The following is a 25016-nucleotide window of genomic DNA, read 5'->3' on the forward strand; positions in this document are numbered from 1 at the left end:
TTACATGCAAATAAGAACAATTTAGAATGGTCAGAACATTTAAAAGAAAGACAAAATTGGAAGATTTATAGTATATGGTTTCAATATTTAGTCTAAAACTACAGCAATCAAATTTGTGTGGTATTGGTGAAAGGGCAGACATATAAATCAATGGAATTAAACAGAAGTCCACATATACTCCCACACATCTATGGTCCAGTGATTTTTGAAAAAATATGTCATGGCAATTCAATGGGGAAAGGATAGTCTTTTCAACAAGTGTTGCTGGAATAACTGGATAGCTCAATTTAAAAAAAGAAATGAATATCAACCATTACTTCATACCATACACAAAAATTAACTTGAAATGCAGTTTAGGCCTAAATGTTACTACTAAAACTCTAAACCTTCTGGAAACCAACAGAAGAAAAATTTTGCAACCTTTAAGTATGCAAAGATTTCTTAAATAAGATACAACACCCCCCCAAAAAAAGTTGGACCTTTATGCTGTCACATATTTCTGATAAATGACTTGTTTCTAAAATATAAAAAGAATACTTACAATCTATTAATAGGAATGATTCAATTTAAAAATGGACAAAAATTTAAATAGACACCTTATAAGAGGATACACAAATGTGATAATAAATACGGACTCATTAGAATGGATAAACTTAAGGCTGTAAATACCAAGTGTTAGACAGTATGTTGAATAAATAAAAGGTTTAAATACTGCCAGCAGGAACGCGAAAGGGTTCATCCATTTTGGAATACTGCTTGACATTTTCTGATAAAGTTAATTTAAGCTCCCAGCTATTCAATCCTAGAAACCCAAAAGAATTGAAAACATATTTCCAGGGAAATAAAGTTTTCTGGTCTTTCTTCATAGCAGTTTTACCCTCAATAATCAACAACTTAAAACAAACTAAATGTACATCAACAGGTGAATGATAAACAAATAGCGGTATAAGGACCTAAGGGATTACTACCAAGCTTGGGGGTGGGAACTAATAAAAGGATACAAATTAATACTAAACATAATAATATGAATAACTCTCAAAATCATCATGCTCAGCGAAAGAAGCCTGGCACAAAGACGTATATCCTATATGATTCTATAAGGGAGCGTGGAAGACGGATGGACTGTAGAAGGACACTAAGAAATGCTTAGGGTTGATGGAACTGCCACTTCTTAATTGTGGTGATAATTTAATAGGTTTACACATCTTTCAAAACTCATCAAATTATATGCTTTGAATTGGTACAGTTTATTATGCAAATATTATACCTCAAAGAGTTGTTTAAAAATGAATTTAGCAAAACTACTCTTCATAGGGTTGATACATAAAATATAAACTATATTGCCAAATATCAGCGAACAAAATGAAATATTAAAAGTGATACCATATACAAAAGTATCAGAAAAATATAAAAACCCAGGATTAAATCTAACAAAAGATTTGTAAGAACTCACTCCTGAGAAACCATTCCTGAGAAAATTAAAGAAAATCTAATTAAATGGAGGAATATATGGAAGACTGAATACTGCAAAGATGTTAACACTGCCTATGTTCATTTGTAGAATCAATGTAATCCCAATCAAAAGAGTTACAGGGGTGGGTACCTAGGTGGAATTTAACAAGTTGATCTTTAAATTTATAAGAAAAAGCAAAAGACCAAGAATAACTAAGACACCTGAAGAAGAAAGTGAGAAGACTTGCTCTGCTAGGTATCAGGATTTATTTTTAAAGCTATGGTAATGAAGACACTACATTACTGATAGAAGGACAGATAAATAGATTAGTGAAGTAGAATGGGCATAAAGGCACCCAATATTCATTTAAGTTAAAACAAAGATGTCAATCTTGAGCAATGAGCAAAGCATGTCTTTAATAAGAAGATGACTTGGATATCCACTTGGTATTAAAAAAAAAAAAGTACTCCTACCTCAAACTATACCTAGAAATCAATTAAAGGTGGATTATAGGGGCTTCCCTGGCGGCGCAGTGGTTGAGAGTCCGCCTGCCGATGCAGGGTACACGGGTTCGTGCCCTGGTCCAGGAAGATCCCACGTGCCGCAGAGCGGCTAGGCCCATGAGCCATGGCTGCTGAGCCTGCGCGTCCGGAGCCTGTTCTCTGCAACCGGAGAGGCCACAACAGTGAGAGGCCCGTGTACCGCAAAAAAAAAAAAAAAAAAAAAAAAGGTGGATTATAAATCCCAACATGATAGGCCAAACAATAAAGCTAGAAGAATATAAAACAGAATATCTTCTGTGTCTTAAGATATGAAAAATTCTAACTCTAAAGGAAAGTAATGGTAAATCTGACTAAATTAAAGAACTTTCATTCATTAAAAGTCACCATCAAAGAATAAAAAAGCAGTATGTAGAAGAGGAAAATATATATTCGACAAAGGGCTCATACTCATGGTGCATCAATAACTCTTAAAAATCATTATAAAACACAGAAAATGCAATTCAAAACAACAACGCCCCTCCTTCAAAATGGGTAAATGACTCCAAAAGGTACCACATAAAAGAAGATAGAAACATGGTCAATGACCAATAAATGCGTTAAAAGGTGCTCGATTTCATTAGTCATCAGAAAATACAAATTAAAATCGCAATGAAATATAACTACCCGCCCACCTGTATGGCTAAAATTTTTTAAATAACGAAATTCTGTTGAGGCTATGAGACAAAAGAAATGCACTAGTTTACACTGCTAGTGTTAACATAAGTGAGCATAACCACTCAATGATGAGAACCACTTTGCATTACCTACCAAAGTGCAAGATAAGCATATACTATGACAGCAACGCTACTCCTAAGTATATATTCAACAGACATACATGTAGATGAAAAGAAAAACCACCCAAATGTATGTCAACATAAAAAAGTTAAAGAAGCTGTGGGAGAATCACACAAAAGAATAACATTCAACAGACAAAACAACAAACTGACATGCAGCCACATGGATGCATCTCATAAACATCAGGTTGAATAAAAGATATCGGACACAAAACGTTACTTGCTGTATGATTCCATTTATATGAAATTCTAGAATAGTCAAAAGTAATTCAGTGAGATCAGTGGTTCCCCAATGCAGGTGATAGGATAATTTACTGCCAATGTGCAAAGGCGATTTTTGAGGGATGATAGAAATGTTCTGTATCTTGACTGTGGTCACATGGGTGTATATATTTGTCAAAACTCATCAACCTGTCTATTTAATATCAGTCTTTTTTCTTACATGTAAGTTAGATATAAATAAAGCTGGTTTACACTTGTGTGTACACATATATCATTTACATGTAAAATACTAGATGATGTGGAGAATGTGAACTATAACAGTAGAATGGATATCATGATATATCCATATGGGGAAATATTATACAGCAGTGAAAATGAACAGTCTACAAACATAGGTACCAACATAGATTAAGTCTCAAAGTTAAGCAAAATGAACTTAACTAAAAGATTTACTATATGGCTGCATTTTTGAAACCATAAGACAGTCAAAACTACAGTATAGAGAAGGGATTCAAGATGGTGGAAGAGTAAGGCGCGGAGATCACCTTCCTCCCCACAGATACATCAGAAATACATCTACACGTGGAACAACCCCTACAGAGCATCCCCTGAATGCCAGCAGAAGACCTAAAACCTCCCAAAAGGCAAGAAACTCCCCACGTACCTGGGTAGGGCAAAAGAAAAAAGAAAAAACAGAGACAAAAGAATAGGGATGGGACCTGCACCAGTGGGAGGGAGCTGTGAAGGCGGAAAGGTTTCCACACACTAGGAAGACCCTTCGTGGGCAGAGACTGCGAGTGGTGGAGGGGGGAGCTTCAGAGCCATGGAGGAGAGCGCAGCAACAGGGGTGCGGAGGGCAAAGAGGGGAGATTCCCGCACAGAGGATCGGCGCTGACCAGCACTCACCAGCACGAGAGGCTTCTCTGCTCACCCCCCGGGGCGGGCGGGGGTGGGGAGCTGAGGTTCGGGCTTCGGTTGGATGAGGACTGGGGTTGGCTGCATGAACAGAGCCTAAAGAGGGCTAGTGTGCAACAGCTAGCCGGGAGGGAGTCCGGGAAAAGTTCTGAAGCTGCCGAAGAGGCAAGACACTTTTTCTTGCCACTTTGTTTAGGGGTGCGCAAGGAGAGGGGATTAAGAGTGCTGCTTAAAGGAGCTTCAGAGATGGGCGCGAGCCGTGGCTATCAGCGCAGACCCCAGAGACGGGCATGAGATGCTAAGGCTGCTGTTGCAGCCACCAAGAAGCCTGTGTGCAAGCACAGGTCACTCTCCACATCTCCCCTCCCGGGAGCCTGTGCAGCCCGCCACTGCCAGGGTCCCGTGATCCAGGGACAACTTCCCCAGGAGAACACACGTTGTGCCTCAGGCTGCTGCAACGTCACGCTGGCCTCTGCCGCCACAGGCTTGCCCAGCATTCCGTATCCCTGCCTCCCCCTGGCCTGAGTGAGCCAGAGACCCCGAATAGCTGCTCCTTTAACCCCATCCTGTCTGAGTGAAGAACAGATGCCCTCAGGTGACCTACCTACAGAGGCGGGGCCAAATCCAAAGCTGAACCCCAGGAGCTGTGAGAACAAAGAAGGGAAAGGGAAATCTCTCCCAGCAGCCTCAGAAGCACCGGAGTAAATCTCCACAATCAACTTGATGTACCCTGCATCTGTGGAATACCTAGATAGACAACGAATCATCCCAAATCAAGGAGGTGGAACTTTGGGAGCAACTATATATATATATATTTTTTTCCCTTTTTATCTTTTTCTGAGTGTGTAGGTGTATGTTTCTGTATGTGATTTTGTCTGTATAGCTTTGCTTTTATTAGTTGTCCAAGGGTTCTTTCTGTCCGTTTTTTCTCTTTTTTTTAGTATAGATTTTAGTGCTTCTTATCATTGGTGGATTTGTTTTTAGGTTTGGTTGCTCTATTCTTTCCTTCTTTCTTTCTTTATTACTTTAAAATTTTTTTAATAATTATTTTTTATTTTAATACCGTTATTTTATTTCATTAAATTTCATTTCATTTTATCTTTTTCTTTCTTTCTTTCTTTCTTTTCTCCCCCCTATTGTGCTGAGCCGTGTGGATAACAGGCTGTTGGTGCTTCAGCCAGGCATCAGGGCTATGCCTCTGAGGTGGGAGAGCCAATTTCAGGACACTGGTCCACCAGAGACCTCCCAGCTCCATGTTATATCAAATGGCAAAAATCTCCCAGAGAACTCCATCTCAACGCCACGACCCAGCTCCACTCAATGACCAGCAAGGTACAGTGCTGGACACCCTATGCCAAACAACTAGCAAGACAGGAACACAACCCCACCCATTAGCAGAGAGGCTGCCGAAAATCATAATAAGGTCACAGACACCCCAAAACACACTACCAGATGTGGACCTATCCAACAGAAAGAAAAGATCCAGCCTCATCCACCAGAACACAGGCACTAGTCCCCTCCACCTGGAAGCCTACACAAACCACTGAACCAGCCTTAGCCACTTGGGGCAGACACCAAAAGCAATGGGAACTATGAACCGGCAGCCTGCGAAAAGGAGACCTCAAATACAGTAAGTTAAGCGCAATGAGAAGACACAGAAACACACAGCACATGAAGAAGCAAGGTAAAAATCCACCAGACCTAACAAATGAAGAGGGAATAGGCAGTCTACCTGAAAAAGAATTCGGAATAATGATAGAAAAGATGATCCACAATCTTGGAAATAGAATGGAGAAAATACAAGAAATGTTTAACATCGACCTAGAAGAACTAAAGAGCAAACAAACAATGATGAACAACACAATAAGTGAAATTAAAAATTCTCTACAAAGGATCAGTAGCAGACTAACTGAGGCAGAAGAACGGATAAGTGACCTGGAAAATAAAATAGTGGAAATAAGTACTGTAGAGCAGAATAAAGAAAATAGAATGAAAAGAATTGAGGACAGTCTCAGAGACTTCTGGGACAACATTAAATGCACCAACATTCGAAATATACAGGTCCCAGAAGAAGAAGAGAAAAAGAAAGGGACTGAGAAAATATTTGAAGAGATTATAGTTGAAAACTTCCCTAATATGGGAAAGGAAATAGTCAAGTCCAGGAAGCACAGAGAGTCCCATACAGGATAAATTCAATGAGAAATACACCAAGACACATATTGATCAAACTATCAAAAATTAAATACAAAGAAAAAATATTAAAAGCAGCAAGGGAAAACCAACAAATAACACATAAGGGAATCCCCATAAGGTTAACAGCTGATCTTTCAGCAAAAACTCTGCAAGACAGAAGGGAGTGGCAGGATATATTTAACGTGATGAAAGGGAAAAATCTACAACCAAGATTACTCTACCCAGCAAGGATCTCATTTAGATTTGACGGAGAAATTAAAACCTTTACAGACAAGCAAAGCTAAGACAATTCAACACCACCAACTAGCTTTACAACAAATGCTAAAGGAACTTCTCTAGGGAGGAAACACAGAGGAGGAAAAGACCTAAAATAACAAACCCAAAACAATTACGGAAATGGTAATAGGAACATACATATCGATAATTACCTTAAATGTAAATGGATTAAATGCTCCAACCAAAAGACATAGACTGGTTGAATGGAGACAAAAACAAGACCCATATATATGCTGTCAACAAGAAACCCACTTCAGACCCAGGGACACATACAGACTGAAAGTGAGGGTATGGAAAAAGATATTCCATGAAAATGGACACAAAGCTGGAGTAGCACTTCTCACATCAGACAAAACAGACTATAAAACAAAGACTTTTACAAGAGACAAAGAAGGACACTATAATGATCAAGGGATCAATCCAAGAAGAAGATATAAGAACTGTAAATGTTTATGCACCTAACATAGGAGCACCTCAATACATAAGGCAAATACTAACAGGGTTAAAAGGGGAAATCGACAGTAACACAATCATAGTAGGGGACTTTAACACCCCACTTTCACCAATGGACAGATCATCCAAAATGAAAATAAAAAAGGAAACACAACCTTTAAATGATACATTAAACAAGACGGACTTAATTGCTATTTACAAGATTTCCATCCAAAAACAACAGAATACATATTCTTCTCAAATGCTCATGAAACATTCTCCAGGATAGATCATATCTTAGGTCACAAATCAAGCCTTGGTAAATTTAAGAAAACTGAAATTGTTTCAAGTATCTTTTCCAACCACAATGTTATGAGACTAGATATCAATTACAGGAAATATCTGTATAAAATACAAACACATGGAGGCTAAACAATACACTACTTAATAACCAAGAGATCACTGAAGAAATCAAAGAGAAAATCAAAAAATACCTAGAAACAAATGACAATGAAAACACGACGACCCAAAACATAAGGGATGCAGCAAAAGCAGTTCTAAGAGGGAAGTTTATAGCAATACCATCCTACCTTAAGAAACAAGAAACATCTCAAATAAACAGCCCAAACTTACAACTAATACAATTAGAGAAAGTAGAACAAAAAAACCCCAAAGTTAGCAGAAGGAAAGTAATCATAAAGATCAGATCAGAAATAAAAGGAAAAGAAATGAAGGAAACAATAGCAAAGATCAATAAAACTAAAAGATGGTTCTTTGAGAAGATAAATAAAACTGATAAACCATTAGCCAGACTCATCAAGAAAAAAAGGAAGACTCCAATCAACAGAATTAGAAATGAAAAAGGAGAAGTAACAACTGATACTGCAGAAATACAAAGGATCACGAGAGATTACTACAAGCAACTATATGCCAATAAAGTGGACAAACTTAAAGAAATGGACAAATTCTTAGAAACGCAAAACCTTCCGAGACTGAACCAGGAAGAAATAGAAAATATGAACAGACCAATCACAAGCACTGAAATTGAAACTGAGATTAAAAATCTTCCAATAGGGCTTCCCTGGTGGCGCAGTGGTTGAGAGTCCGCCTGCCGATGCAGGGGACACTGGTTCGTGACCTGGTCTGGGAGGATCCCACATGCTGCGGAGCAGCTGGGCCTGTGAGCCATGGCCACTGAGTCTGCACATCCGGAGCCTGTGCTCTGCAATGGGAGAGGCCACAACAGTGAGAGGCCCATGTACTGCAAAAAAAAAAAAAAAAATCTTCCAATAAACAAAAGTCCAAGACCAGATGGCGTCAGAGGTGAATTCTATCAAACATTTAGAGAAGAGTTAACACCTATCCTTCACAAATTCTTCCAAAAGATAGCAGAGGGAAGAACACTCCCAAACTCATTCTACGAAGCCACCATCACCCTGATACCAAAACCAGACAAAGATGTCACAAAAAAAGAAAACTACAGGCCAATATCACTGATGAACATAGATGCAAAAATCCTAAACAAAATACTAACAAACAGAATCCAACAGCACATTAAAAGGATCATACACCATGATCAACTGGTATTTATCCCAGGAATGCAAGGATTCTTCAATATACTCAAATCAATCAATGTGATACACCATATTAACAAACTGAAGGAGAAAACCCACATGATCATTTCAATCGTTGCAGAGAAAGCTTTCGACAAATTCAACACCCATCTATGATAAAAAACCCTCCAGAAAGTAGGCATAGAGGGAACTTACCTCAACATAATAAAGGCCATATATGACAAACGCAGAGCCAACATCGTCCTCAATGGTGAAAAACTGAAACCAATTCCACTAAGATCAGGAAAAAGACAAGGTTGCCCATTCTCACCACTATTATTCAACACAGTTTTGGAAGTTTTAGCTGCAGCAATCAGAGAAGAAAAAGAAATAAAAGGAATCCAAATTGGCAAAGAAGAAGTAAAGCTGTCTCTGTTTGCAGATGACATGATACTATACACAGAGAATTCTAAAGATGCTACCAAAAAACTACTAGAGCTAATCAATGAATTTGGTAAAGCAGCAGGATACAAAATTAATGCACAGAAATCTCTTGCATTCCTATAAACTAATGATGAAAAATCTGAAAGTGAAATCAAGAAAACAATCCCATTTGCCATTGCAACAAAAAGAATAAAATATCTAGGAATGAACCTACCTAAGGAGACAAAAGACCTGTATGCAGAAAATTATAAGACACTGATGAAAGTAATTAAAAATGATACAAATAGATGGAGAGATAGACCATGTTCTTAGATTGGAAGAATCAACATTTTGAAAATGACTCTACTACCCAAAGCAATCTACAGATTCAATGCAATCCCTATCAAACTACCCCTGGCATTTTTCACAGAACTAGAACAAAAAAATTCAGTTTGTATGGAAACACAAAAGACCCCAAACAGTCAAATCAGTCTTGAGAAAGAGAAACGGAGCTGGAGGAATCAAGCTACCTGACCTCAGACTATACTACAAAACTACAGTAATCAAGACACTATGGTACTGGCACAAAAACAGAAATATAGATCAGTGGAACAGGATAGAAAGCCCAGAGATAAACCCAAGCAAATATGGTCATCTTATCTTTGATAAAGGAGGCAAGAATATACAATGGAGAAAAGACAGCCTCTTCAATAAGTGGTGCTGGGAAAACTGGACAGTTACATGTAAAAGAATGAAATTAGAACACTTCCTAACACTATACACAAAAATAAACTCAAAATGGATTAAAGACCTAAATGTAAGACCAGACAGTATCAAACTCTTAGAGGAAAACATAGGCAGAACACCCTATGACATAAATCACAGCAAGATCCTTTTTGACCCACCTCCTAGAGAAATGGAAATAAAAATAAAAATAAACAAATGGGACCTAATGAAACTGAAAAGCTTTTGCACAGCCAAGGAAACCATAAACAAGACCAAAAGACAACCCTCAGAATGGGAGAAAATATTTGCAAATGAAGGAACTGACAAAGGATTAATCTCCAGAATTTACAAGCAGCTCATGCAGCTCAATAACAAAAAAACAAACAACCCAATCCAAAAATAGGCAGAAGACCTAAATAGACATTTCTCCAAAGAAGATATACAGATTGCCAACAAACACATGAAAGCATGGTCAACATCATTAATCATTAGAGAAATGCAAATCAAAACTACAATGAGATATCATCTCACATCGGTCAGAATGGCCATCATCAAAAAATCTACAAACAATAAATGCTGAAGAGCGTGTGGAGAAAAGGGAAACCTCTTGCACTGTCGGTGGGAATGTAAATTGATACGGCCAATGTGGAGAACAGTATGGAGGTTCCTTAAAAAACTAAAAATAGAACTGCCATATGACCCAGCAATCCCACTACTGGGCATATACCCTGAGAAAACCATAATTTAAAAGAGTCATGTACCACAATCTTCATTGCAGCTCTACTTACAATAGCCAAGACATGGAAGCAACCTAAGTGTCCATTGACAGATGAATGGATAAAGAAGATGTGGCACATATATACAATGGAATATTACTCAGCCATAAAAAGAAACGAAATTGAGTTATTTGTAGTGAGGTGGATGGATCTAGAGTCTGTCATACAGAGTGAGGTAAGTCAGAAGGAGAAAAACAAATACCGAGATCAGCTCGGTGCTTTGCGAGCACCTAGAGGGGTGTGATAGGGAGGTTGGGAGGGAAGGAGATGCAAGAGGGAAGAGATATGGGAACATATGTATATGTATAGCTGATTCACTTTGTTATAAAGCAGAAATTAACTCACCATTGTAAAGCAATTATACTCCAATAAAGATGCTAAAAAAAATAATGACAGTATATTGTTTGGGACATACTTAAGATGTAAAACTTTTTTAAAATGAGAGTAATCATCATTATTTAAAGTCAGGATAGAAGTTGTCTTTGGCTGGGGAGGGCACACAAGTTTACCAAAGGGTTGCAAAATAAGTCACCCTTTATTTGTGCATTATCTCCAGATTCTTGACACTGTCATATGGCTATAATCATTTCCTCAAATTTGTATGTCACTGACACAAATACATATTAATAATCTGAACCGCTGAGCAGCACTCAAATTTTCTACATCTTTGGTAACTTGTGCTAATAATATATATTGCTAATTCTTATTAAGCATTTACTATATGTCAGACACAGGTCTCAAAATTTTATAAATACACACACACTCATAATGTGTGTGTGTGTGTAGTCACAAACAACCGAAGAAGTAAGAACTGTCATTTATCTGCATTTTTTAAGAAGAAGATTGTCACACAAAGCAGTTAACTTACTTTTCCACAGTCACACAGCTCGTAAGTAACTAACCTGGGATTCAAACTCAGGCAGTCTAGCTCCATAAGCCCTTTTCTAAGTCACCATGCTTAATAAAAAACTCAACATTAACTTACTAAAAAAAAAAAAGTAAATTAAAAAAAAAAGATTTTTGAATTATTTTAAGTACATCCATTAGTGGTATTTTTAAAGCATATTTTGTTGGTTTTACTTTTAGTCTGATAAATGTAAAGAAAAAAGTTTGCGATGATTTTTATTGATAGCTCTATTCAATATCCACCTGCAAGCAATTACCAAATCTATCAACCAAGCTCATTTGATCTACTGTAGATGAAAAGTAGGTCAATACAGGAAACAAGCTGTTTTGAAAACTGGTGATTAGAAATTTATATTCTCATTTATCTATGAATAAATTATCACAAGCTATTTTATATTCTAATATCTATTATGCCCAAAGCATTTTGTTAGGGGTTTATATATCTACATCTCATATTTCATCCTCCTAATAGCCCACTGAGGTAGGACCTAGTGTCCTAATCCTACCAATAAGGAGAGGACGTTCTCCCAGCCCAAGGCGCACAGCTAATAGGAGACAAAACCAACATTCGAGGTCAATTCCGTCTTGAGTGCAAAGCCCACGTTCTTTCCTTTCTCCCTCTTTCTGCCCTATTATTTCCCCATCAGTTATCCTAAAAACTGCGATTGCTTTTAAATTTGAAATATAAAGCATGGTTGATTAGCAAAAATTTAAAACCCATTTAGAAAAGCAGTAGCTATTATCATTTTTTGTTATTATGCTTTGGTGATCTTGGTCAAGTTACCCAACAGCCCTGAGCCTATTTTTCCTCATTTATTGAAGGGGAATGAAAAAAGGGTCTGCTGCCTATGAATATTATGAGGATTAATGAGATGATGTTTTTAAAGAGCGTAAGGTGTGTGCCCTACACAATGTAAACACTCAGGTAGAATGAGCCAACTGTTATATTTTTTATTAGTGAAAAGAACGTTTGGTCTTCCTGGTACACTGAATATGCACAAATGTTTCTTAAAGTCCTTAAAAGTATGAGAACTCTTCATTTGTAACAGTGAAAAAAAATAGTCAATGACCTAGTAGGGGAATAAACTGTGTTTTCCATCATTTAATAAAATACTATACAGCAATTATTGCTAAAATACGTGCATGGATGTGAACAAATCTCAAAAATAATATTAAAGGAAACACCAAGTTGCAAAAAATTAACTCTGATTATCAAAGTGAATCTTCAACATGCCTACAGATGTTATGTGTTCACATATTTTTTAATCACTAAAATTGCCAAGAAAAGCAGAGGCACAAAGTTTAATTAACGTTAAAGATCTCTCTTTATGATCTACACTTACCTATTACTTAAGCAAGGCAGCCGTGCTTATCATTACACAGAATGTTTGTTTTAAAAAAATGCAATTCTTACAATTCATAACAGACAAACTACAGGTCATTGTAGGATTGAATTCAAAAGAAAAACACCACAATCATTAGGCGGCAGTTGAAACTGCCTTGAGGTTACATAATGTCTAACTAAAACACACAAATCTGAATTCGGAAAACACAAGAGTGCATTAATTACAGCATAGACTACGAATATGAAATGTATAATGCACAGATAATTAAGTCTCAATCTACAAAGTTACAAAAAATGTCCTTAGGATAAGAATAAATAATTACAGAAGGATTACAGCACAAAAGTCTACATCATTATTGTGAAACTTTTTTCATCACCTAGCAGAAGCTTCAGTTCAAAATATATTTTTTCAAACAAAGAAGGGCTTTTCAAATTATGAATAAAGGGTACAAATGTTAATGTCTTTTCACTTGTAAAAAGGATCACACAGATACCTTTATCCTCTAACAATAAATCAAACGGTTAACTATTAATTTTGATTCATTATTTAGATATTCAAGTCAAAATTTGCAAATATTGAAATAATCAACCCATTTTATAAAAAGTCATTTTAAAGGAAAAAGTCTGAATTTTAGAATGCTAAGCATTTTTCTGCTATAACATGAAATGTAAAGTTTTCCTTGAACATGGAAAGGATAGGATGAGTTTCTGTATTTTTCTAATTCAATGTAGCAAACAATTGCTTACCATTTTTCTGTACGTTTTTGGTTCATATGTATTTCAACATTAAAGTCTAAAATAGTTGCATCCATTTTTAATATCTATGTATTAATACATCTAGAGAAAAATACCTAAGATTTTTACTTTTAATAAAAAGTTCACAGGAGGCTGGAGACTTCAGGTTTAGAATTCAAATTTTTGAAAAGCCCTCAAACAGTCACTATAGCACCTCAGTCTTATAACAAGTTATAACAGATACTCCAGTCACAGTGCAGCCTTGCATACCACACTCCTCCCCTTTACCGCTGTTTCCTTATTTTTCCTTCCCCCCAAACATTCAAAGGCGTGACACCTAAAAGACAGGGCTTTGACTGTGCCAAGGATAAAACAGTTACATGAAAGATGGATGAAAATCATTAAACTGGGGAGGAAGATAAGACAGGTATCTCTTCAGTTGCTAAAGATACTTGTTCCTTCCTGCTTTGAGCACTAAGGAGGGTCCTCCTGGAAGGATCACAAGACACACCTATGACTCCCAGGGAAGGGCAGCTGGTGAGACTTGCTTTCTGCTTGGAGACCTCTGTGGGAGACCTCCAGATGAGCTGATAAGGAAGAAGCTGGCTTTTCAAGCCTAGATCTGACCTGGCCCTCAAAAGATAGGACTTAAAAAAAGAGATCCTGAGGTCCAGTGTCCAGCATAGCCCCACCCAGCCCAGCCTTCCCAAAAGGAGCAGACAGGAGTTCAGGGAAGAAGCCCAAGGCAAGGACAAACATAACCCATTTGACTGGCAAGTTAATTGCATCAGATAAATTGGCAGGGGGTGGTGGGGTGAGGGTACATGTCCAAGGAGATAGAAACAAAGCACCTCACACATCAGGAATACACATCCAGCATCATGTTCCTGTCAACACTTATATGAAATCTTTAAGGAGTAAAGAAATTATGTCCAAATCACTGACCACAAAGAAATATATTTATATGGTACAGCAAGAAATGTACTAAATATCGTTTAGATGTTATTTGATTAGAGAGGATCTCAGATTATATAAGCCACGGTTTCATTTTATAAAAGTCATAACACTGTAATTAGTTTGCAATTACTGTTTGCAGTTCAGGCAAGGACCACAAAGAAAAACAGACAGTGAAGTCTGAAAATAATTTAATTTACTTTCTCATTTTATAATTTGATCACCAGAAATACCTAGTTACCATTTACTGCCATAATCAAAGAAGAAAAGAGAGGTGACAATGGGTTCTCTGGCAGTGCTATGATGAGGCTCCCGCTAAGCTCTTTACTACTAATTTCAACATTATTTTAATTCTCATTTTCAAAGACTCAGTCACAATGTGAATAACAAGTCTTTCACATGGTGCAAAGCTTACACTTAGAAGTAAATGAACATCAAAAGATTCTCAAAAATTTATGAAAAATAGCACAACTTATTTAAAACTTGAGCCAAATGTTTCTTATCTGAAGTTATCCTTATGGCTCGCAAAAGGATTCTGTTCCCGCAAAGACATAGCAGACACTTCTCATTTACTTTCTTTTAATTGTTTAAAATTAGCAAAATATGCTAAAGCTATGGTGTCATACAAAAATTGGTGATCTTCTACTTTCCTAAGAAATACTCCATTTCTTATATATGCAATCAACACTTTTAAGAATATTTACTAAATGAGTGGTTAAGAAAGTGTGTTATAGAGTCAGATGTACTGGAATGAAATCCCAGTTCACTACCCATGTGATCCTAGAAAAATTAACCTAAGGCTCAGTTACCTCATAAGAAAATGGAGGAATAATACCTATTTCAGAGGGCCAATGTGAGAATTAGATAACCCATGGAAAATTATAAGCCAAACCAGCTTCTAGGTGTTTAATAAATGATACTGCCAATTGATTTCCCAGTAAATACTCAATATTGCCATTGGCACCAGGGATGCCATGATAAAGACAAATTAATTAGGGCCTCTGCCCTCAAGGAGTTTACACTCTAATGGGAGGTACTTAACATGGTCTTGTAAATTGCCATGTTTTCTCTTTCATGTACTAAATTTCCATATTTTTCTCTTGTAAATACAACCAAGATCCAGCACCAGGGACAGAGTGGATACACAGGGAGACAAAGGGGGAATGAGAATCTTGCAGAAATGCCAACCTAGAGCCTGTTTACAGGAATTTGTAATTGCATTTAGTGCCACAGCGGTAAGGATTGAACTTAAACAACCTCATGACTCCCAACAGAGACAAGTGTTAGCTTTTAGTGAATTAAAAAAAAAAAAAAAAAAAAAATCCCACCACAACCCTGAAGAAAACCACATCTTAGGTGTAACTTTGAGAAATGGTTGAAAGCTCTCCCTGCTATAAGTCAGCTCCTCTCAGACTCCACAGTTACCTCAGGGTACCAATGACCCAACAGGCCGGTAGGCCCCCTCTTTAGCGTTCTTGGTCTCCAGCCGAAGTGGTCTCATATTGTACTGCTACTACTTTTTACATGTCTTCTACACTACACTCAAGCCCCTTTTTTTCTCTCTACCTCCTCCGCATCTAGTGCCGTGACCAGTACCAAGCAAGTGCTCGCTAGATGCGTGGTGAATGATTAATTCATGCCAATCATGTCAGGTAGTAGAGATACAGTCATTAGGAACATGGCCCCTGCCAAAAAACACATAACCTAGTGGGGAGATAGAGTCAGCAATTCAAATATAAAGGGCACTCATGGAAGAATATAATACCAGGCATGGAGGAAGGTACAGGAAAGAATGTCCAGGCAGAATTAGGGGAAATGAAGTCCCCCAATTAAGTAGGAGAAAGCTGAAGAGTCCCAGGAAGTTATAAGTTGGAAACCGACTCTGGGCAGTGGTGTACAAGAGAGATGGTATGACAAAAAATTTCAGAAGAAAGAAAAGGTTGGTTGAATGGGTCAAATTTAGAAATGAACACTGAAAATAAAATTGTTAAAAAAAAAACTAAATTCCCCCAAATTGAATACACACAACTTATCATAAAAATTCTTACCTCCCTGAAATTCCTTTTGCTGACCCTGGAATCTCTGGTACAGGCCGATGTCTTAGCAGAAAAGATCGAGATGGTCTTGAAACCAACTTGCTATGACTTCTCATAGGTGTTAGGACTGGCGATGACGGAACATACAAATCATTTACAACCATTTCTCCTTGAAATTGAAAGAATGGGGATGGTGGTGAGCTTTCTAATAAACCATTAGTTCCATTTCCAGAATTTGCTTCTGATACTGAACAGTCAGGTGAAGAAAGGAATTCAGGGTCTGCACTAGGAAGCTTGCTCACATTTTCTGAGATCAAATCAACCTTTTTTGTTTGTTCCTCTTCGGTTGTACAGTCGATAGTCTTTTGTGCAGTCAAAGATTCTACGTCAGTAATTTCACTACCCAATAAAGAATCTTGAAAAGAATCTGAATTCAGGTGTGGTTCTTCTTCCGGAATGGGAAAGTTGTATGTAGGAAGAGTCAGCTTATCATCTGATTTAAAAGACTGGCTATTTTCCACACTAACTTCATTTTGATCAAGACTTTTTGTAACAGTCTCCAACTGCGTTGGGCTGGGTGTCTGAACACTGCGTGAATCTGAAAGTTCTAGGCAGGTATTCTGAGCAGAAGATGGAGCGTGGTGATCCTCTGAAGTCTCATGATTCTTCTTTGTTTTATGAACATTTGCATATATTGAGGTATCTTGCATTTTTGACAGGATTATCTGTAACTGTTTAAGTATCCTCCTCCGGTGTCCTGTAGGTGATATTCCAACTTTGAGGAGCACGCTGTCATTTATTTCTGCACAGTCCCTTACATTATTAAAACCAAATTCACGGAAGCGTAAGAGGTACTGCTCCAAATTAATGCTCATTAGGAAATCTTTGATATCAACATTCACTTCACTGACTGAGGACATAATGGTGGCTTCATTACTAGGCAATATGATAGAAGCAGTACAATGCAATACACACACAAGAGGGTGCACTTCTGTATTGGATTTTCCTCTATCACTTATCTCAAAATGTTATTTTCTGCACAGTGAATGCTTTATGTACTTAAGCCTAGAAAAAAAGGAAAGCAATATATTAGGGCATTTTGGGTATTAAAACTAGTTTCACATTATAAACGTTCTCTGAAGAAAAACAATAGAAATGAGGATCATTACTTGAGATAGCTGAGAGTTTGGAATCTTTGTGCATTACTTTGTATGCCCTAGAAAGTCAACTCCTAGGTAGAGTGTGAAGGGACAGGACAGAAATGCTGTGGTAGTATCAAATGACGATTTTCAAAAAGGTAAAAAAAAAATGATTCTCAAATATAAAATGAACATGTATCCAAAAAAATTCATTCATTAATTAATGAGGGAACCAGTAAGGTGGTAGGGCTAGTTCCAAGAGCATTTGTGGAACAGATTTACACAGTCCATCAGAAAAGGCTTTTTTTTTTTTTTTTTCCTCAGTGCTAGAATAAAATGGGTAGGTTAGATAAAAAACTGGTTAGTGCCCTGCAGGACAATAAAACCATAACCTTTGGAGATATCTTTCTACTAGACAAAAATCTATAAGCTAACAGGTAACTTCTCAGTCCGGAGCTCTAAACAAATAGTAAATGGAAAGTGGAGCACAAGAATTAGAATTAAATATCCCTGAGGTGAGCCTGTTAAACAATACCCCCAACAAGGCATTGAAGGAACATGCTGTACATTCTTTTGATTTCCAAATTTTAGATAATTTTTCTTAATAGTACCTAACTAGATATGAACAACTCCCCCTTTAGTACACCTTCTTCAAAGACTCTCTCCAAAAGCACAGTTAGAACATACTTCTCAGGTTAATAATTTTCACTTCAAAACTGCAGCAGCATTGTATGTAAATATTGTTATATAGGATAAGACTAGCTGAGCAACTGTACAGTAGATAACAGGAAGTTAGTATGAAAGTAAAAGGAAAAAGTTTGAAGGTCACATTATCCTTTATATACAGCATATACACATAGGTCCATTTTTCTCATAAACAGCATTGATTTTTTAAAAAGTTGATTTATCAGGTGCTGTTTACATGGCTGCATTCAGTTTGTAAAAATGTATGGTATGCAAAAATTTCTGTATATTATGCATCAGGAAAAAGAAAAAAATACAGAATATGCATAACAACCATACACTGAAGTAATAAAATGAGACACAGCCAAACAAGGTATATTTATCTGAGCAAGCACGGATGCAATATTTCTGGAAATCACATCTCAAAGTAGCTCTTCAAAAGACATAACTCAGAGCCTGTATGTGTTACATGCCCATAAGCTCTTGCTTTAACTGTTCAAAAACATCAGCCAACATTGACAAGTAAGTATATGAAAAAAGGGAAAACACATATCGTATTCAGGCAGCACTGCAGAAAGAGAGAAATAAAAGTACAAACGAGATGAAAGGCAGGAAACGCCTTTGTCAAACAGGTATCCCTCTGTCACACTCAAAATGACAAAATGTCAGGAAAAAAGTAGAACGTTAAACCTCAACACCACGTACGAGCCTAATTCTCAGATATATTATTCTTTTTCACAAAATTATTTTGTTTAAAAAAAACGCATTAGCTAATTTTGTTTGCCCATCACAAAATGGAAATAGTTATAGCCAAATCGGCTGAAACTTTGATCTCGGACTCCCCAGCCTCCAGAACTGTGAAAAAAAAAACGTGAACTGATACACTCCTCCAACCCTCCTCAACACAGTTCAGACCCTCATTACATCTCCTGCCTGAATCACTGCAACCATCCCAACAAACCCCTCAGCCTGGTCTCCACGTACCACTGAACTACTGAAAATCCACACTTGGCCTGTCACTCCACATCTGAACAAGACAGTCTAAGCTCCTTGGGGTGCCATATGACAGTCTGGTCTCAGTCTAACAATAAAAACAGCAGCAGCTACTATTGATGTAAACGGCAATGATGCTCCAGATACCGTACCTCACATACATTTCCTGCAAGGTGGGTGTTCCCATGTACTAACTTCAGGCTCAAGTTTAACCTGTGCCACATCACTGACTTTAGCACATTATTGTTAATTATCATTTACCCCAGGCAGCAAACTGTTAGATGGCCCCATACCTTTTGCGTATGCTGCAACGGCTTGCAAATCTACACATTTTGCAAAATCCTCGGCACTATTTAAAATTCTGAGTAGGCAGGTATTACTTCCTCTCTGAAGGCTTCCTATCAACCCCTTGAAATAGAATGAATCACTCCCTTCTCCATATACATCTCTAACTAGGTTTCTAGAAATTTGCAAAGTGCTTGGGACATGTTTAAGAGATGGGAGACTGGCCGGGAAGGATGGTAGCAGTGGTTCGGAAGCCCAGTTTGTGAATTTTTTGGGGGGTGTGTGCACATGTGGGGAGCCTTCGTGTTTTCACACACAAGTCCTTTTTGTCTCTTACACATAAACTTCCTGAGTGGCTGACTCAGGGATGGATATACCAAATGTTCTAAGCAAAACCACCTCTCTCTGCTATCAGTGGACATGCTGAATAGGGCTAATGAACCGGATTCCTTTTCGTGACCCAGAGAAGCTCCCTGCCACAGGCCTTAAAATCCTCTGTGCAGTTTTGTGTCGGCTGCATCCTCCAGTCATCTGACTCTTTAACAGTCTGACCACCCAAGGGTGTTCACAGATCCACTTCAGAGGCTTCAAACCCCCAGGCACTTCACCAGATGCAAATAGATGGGCACGCCTAACCATAAAAGTCTACCAGGTGCAAACTCCTTAACATGAAATCAAAGCCCTCCACGTTTTGACCTCCACTTGGGCACCGGGCACACATGCCATGCTCTTAAGTTTGTGGCTCTCCAGGTACCGGCCAGTGGATCTGCTGTACAGCAACAACTGATGATAACATGCCCAAGAATCTACATTTATAACACATTCCAAAGATGACTGGGATGCACAACAAAAATTTGGTTCGGTTTTCAATTCCTCATACCTGAGCCTAAGCCCATCACTCTCCCGCCTTAGGATGGATGCCCTTCCAAACAGCCCAGGAGTCTGAGTCATACTCAATTCCCACCCTCCTCCACTTTCATAGGCACGTGTGTATGTGTCTGTTTCCTTACCCATAAAATGGAAATGCTCAAAGGTACCTCAGTGCTGGTGAAGATTAAATGAGATAATCCACCTTAAGTGTTAAAATGGTGCTTAGTCCCCGGTGAGTGTTTTGTACATATTCACTTCCCTCATTATAATTATTTTCATCACTAAGCCATTATCTTCCCACAGTTGAAGCCTTTCCCATTCTTTGAAGTCTAACTCAAATGGTATTTCCTTCACAAGGTCTCTAGTGAACAAGAAATACTCTCTTCTCTGTGTTCCTACCACATTTACTTCTTAGCATTTAATCACATTCTATTCATTCCATAGTAACCTATAGAAGTGGGGTAGTGCAGTGCAAAAGCCAGGATTTTGGAGCTGGACAATCTTGGTCAAATCCCAGTATTTAACCTCTCTGTGCCTCAGTTTCCTCATCAGGAAAGTAGGAGTGATAATAGTTCCTATTTCATAAAGCTTTTGTAAAGCATCAAGAACACCAATGGCACACAACAAATGTTAAACAAGCATTTGTCATTATAATTATTTTTATTATCCCATAATAAACTAATAAATCTGCCAAGATGATGACCAGCCCATATAGGCTGCCCAATAAATTCCAGTCAAATTATTTGTTTATACATAGTATATGATGTATATGCTGTACATGTTTAGAGAACATACAGTTAGCAATGCAGATGTGAATATACATTTGCCTCGCTATCCTGACCCATTTCCAAGAGAAAGTATAAGTAAAAGGGAAGTAATGTTTAGGAGCACCTGCTATATGCCTGGCTTTCAGTATCACTTAATAACCATAACCTTATTATCTTCTTGAGCTCTACCTTAAAGGTACAACTGCTTCTCACCACCTCTCCTACTCACATCCTAGCCCAAGCCACTATCCTGTCTATCTTAGACCACTGCAACAGCCTCCTGACTGATATCCCAGATTCTGTCCTGGCCCCCTGCCCCCACAAGCAGCATGTTCTCAGTACAGCAGCCAGAATGATTCACTTTATAACGAAAGTCACTCTCGGCAACTTCCCAACTTCATCTTCCCTGGCTTCCCCTGACTGCCCCCTGACCCCCATCACTCAATCACCACTAAGCTGGGTTCAGTCCTATTCCCACCTCATGACCCTACCTCTCACCCTTCCATCTCTTTCAAATCTACTTTCCCAACATATACCCATGGTTCATGGCTCACTCCATCACTTGAGTAGGTCTCTGCTGAAATGTGTCCTCTTCAGAGAGGCCCTCCCTAATGCCCCTATGCATACAGGCATGCCTTGTGCCTCAGTATTCCTTACCCTTGCTTTCTCTGTCTTCATGGCATTTGTCACTACCTGACATCTGTGGACTTTTACAAGAGGGTAGGGATTTGTCTACTGTTCACTGCTCTAGGCCTTAAGTTTGAACCCTGTCAGGCACATAAAAGGTGCTCAATAAATGTTTTCTGAATGACCCCTTCCCACCTTTGAGATGATTTAAGATAACAAGTGGAAAGTACACAAAGTTTTAAAGTTTTGTCTATTTAGGTCACCAGGCTTCTAAGGAGCAGAAACAGGACTCAAATACAGATTTCTCCAATCCATCTAACCACTATAAGAGATCTTCAAATCAAAAATTGGGGAGAGGAGAAGGTTGGCAGTAGGACAACTGGAAGCATTCCAAACCACCTATGGGACTTTTAAAAATTCATCAAAAATACCTAAGAATAAACTTAACCAAGAAGGTGAAAGACCTATACTCTGAGAACTATAGAACACTGATGCAGGAAAACGAAGATGATATCAAAAAATCCTGTGCACATGGATTGGAAGAATTAATATTGTTAAAGCGGCCATACTACCCAAAGCAATATACAGATTTAATGCAACCCCTATCAAAATACCCATGTCATCTTTCACAGCACTAGAACAAATAATCCTAAAGTTCACATGGAACCACAAAAGCAAACTCAAATTCCCAAAGCAATCTTCAGAAAAATGAACAAAGCTGGAGGTATCACACTTTTTGACTTCAGACTATACTACAAAGTTACAGTAACCAAAACAGCATGAGACTGACACAAAAATGGACACAGGCCAATGGAATAGAATAGAGAGCCCAGAAATAAACCAACACACTTATGGCCAATTAATCTATGACAAAGGAGGCAAAAATTTACAATGGAGGAAAGACAGTCTCTTCTTCAATAAGTGGTGCCGGGAAAACTGGACAGTCTCATGTAAATCAATGAAATTACAACATTTTTTCACACCATATACAAAAATAAACTCAAAATAGATTAAAGAACTAAATGTAAGACCAGAAACATGTAACTCTTGAAAAGAACACAGGCAGAATACTCTTTGACATAAATCGTAGCAATATTTTTTTTGGATCTGTTTCAAGGCAAATGAAGCAAAAGCAAAAACAAACAAAAGGGACTACATCCAACTTAAGCTTTTGCACATCAAAGGAAACCATCCACAAAAAAACACAACCTACTGAATGGGAGAAAATATTTGCAAATGATATGACCAATAAGGTCACAGCTCACATATTCAGTATCAAACTTAACATTAAAAAAACAAACAACTCAGTTAAAAAGTGGGAAGAAGACCTGAATAGACATTTTACCAAAGAAGACATGCAGATGGCCAACAGGAACATGAAAAGATGCTCAACGTTGCTAATCATCAGAGAAATGAAAATCAAAACCACAATGAGATATCACTTCACACCTATCAGAATGACTATCATCAAAAAGAACCCAAATAATAAATGTCGGCGAGGATGTGGAGAAAAGGGAACTCTCATACACTTTTGGTGGGAATGTAAATTGGTGCAGTCACTGTGGAAAATAGAATGAAGGTTTCTCAAAAAACTAAAACTAGAACTAGCATATGATCCAGCAATTCCACTCCTGGGTATATATCAGAAAAAAACTAAAACACTAATTTGAAAAGATACATGCACCCCAATGTTCACAGCAGCATTATTTATAATAGCCAAGATAAGGAAGCAACCTAAGTGTCCATCAACAGATGATGAACAAAGAAGATGTGATACATATACACACAGAATACAATGGAATGTTGTTTGACCATAAAAAAGAATGAAATTCTGTTATTTGCCACAATGTGGATGGACCTAGAGATATTATGCTTAGTGAAATAAGACAGAGAAAGACAAATAAATACTCTGTTATCACTTATATTTGGAATCTAAAAAATGAATGTAACAAAACAGAAACAGATTCACAGATATAGAGAACAAACTAGAGGTGAGGAGAGAGAAGTGAGGAGGGGCAAGATAGGGGTTAGAGATTAAGAAATACAAACAAATATATATGTATAAAATAAGCAACAAGGATATATTGAACAGCATAGCCAGTAGATTGTAATAACTTTAAATGGAGTATAAGCTATAAAATATTGAATCACTATATTGTACAACTGAAACTAATATTGTAAATCCATTATACTTCAATAAAAAAAAATTTATGGGTTGGGATAGCCCTCCCCCTCCAAATGCCTCAAGTATGAAAAACCACCACAGTAAACCACTCCCCACCACCCATCCCCCCACCCATTACCAGTATAACTTTGTCATATTCCCTAGTTGAACTAGGAAAGAAAATAACTGAAAACCTTGGGTCACTCCAGTAAACCATAAAGTCATTAAGTACTCAGTGCTGAAGACTTTTGGAACCACCTTTGCCTGATTTTAATATCTTATGGGAGGTAAAAGGTAGCATAGTACAACTGAATTCACTCATAAGTTTAATCCATGTTTTTAAATGGCACACCATTTTAAAATCATAAACATAACCTTACAGTATTTAGAAGCCTGCAAATATGTCAAAATAATGGCTTAACAATCATAGAATCCCAGGACTGAAAGGAACCTTAGAAGATGTGTACCAAATGAAAGAAATTAGGCTGCCACATGAGTAGCAAAACTTTTCAGTGTCATCAATACAAGTCTTACACAGTCTAAAAACAAGGGAAGTTTATTGTATTCCAGAACGGTGGTCCCCAATTGAGTGGAACTATCTCCTAGGGAGAAATCAAGAAATGTGTAAGAAATTTCTTTTGCTGGTCATAATGACTGAGTGGCACCAGTAGATAAGAAAGATGACTTAGGACATCCTACAATGATACCCAAGGTAGAAACCTCAGGTACAATTTTTACTTGTCCAAATCTTTACAGCTAATCAGCTATCCCTAAAGGATACCTAACACTATAGATGGTTAAAAGAAGTGTCCCTGACTTCAAGTTACTAACGTGGAGAAATAGCTAATCTCTTAAAAACTTAGGGCGCTGCATATAAATAATACACTGAGCTAGTTAGTTCTGGCTACAGGTTTTACAGAATTCCACCTTTGTTTCTGTACAGAATATAGTCAGGAGAAATAGGGATTGCTGTATTTGCATATCAAGCAAACTCACTGTTTAACACCAAGATGTTAACTCCACATATGCATAAAGACAAATCGTTCCACCTTGTTCCCTACAACCATGCAGAAGAGGAAGTGGTTTTGAGAAAGCAGGCTTGTTGTTGTATTACTCCATCCTACAGTACAGAGCAGATTACAAAAGGTCAGAGGTCAAGAATCCTATTGTTCTAGTCTGAGTACTTTCACCTCAGAAGCTGTAAAC

The 25016-nt window shown here is 37.7% G+C and overlaps 1 protein-coding gene across 15 annotated transcripts in view; it reads right to left on the reverse strand.

The window, feature by feature from the left end:
• Positions 1-25016, reverse strand: part of ARAP2 (ArfGAP with RhoGAP domain, ankyrin repeat and PH domain 2) — a 196600-nt gene that overhangs the window by 165274 nt on the left and 6310 nt on the right. For 8 of the 15 annotated variants that reach the window (XM_089911748.1, XM_089911745.1, XM_089911750.1 and 5 more), the window contains one exon: positions 16294-24930. The exons of 2 other annotated variants lie outside the window; for them this stretch is intronic. In XM_089911748.1, the coding sequence (XP_089767874.1) occupies positions 16294-17201 (908 nt within the window). In that variant the 5' untranslated portion in view covers positions 17202-24930. Of the gene's footprint in view, positions 1-1926; positions 24931-25016 lie in introns of those variants that run through there. 5 more of the 15 variants (XM_089911751.1, XM_089911747.1, XM_089911746.1 and 2 more) reach the window with 4 other exon arrangements.

The sequence above is a fragment of the Delphinapterus leucas genome, chromosome 5, assembly GCF_059928025.1.
Source record: "Delphinapterus leucas isolate spDelLeu-1000000601 "Yukka" chromosome 5, BTC_Dleu_Yukka2, whole genome shotgun sequence".
In the NCBI taxonomy this organism is placed as follows: Eukaryota; Metazoa; Chordata; class Mammalia; order Artiodactyla; family Monodontidae; genus Delphinapterus; species Delphinapterus leucas.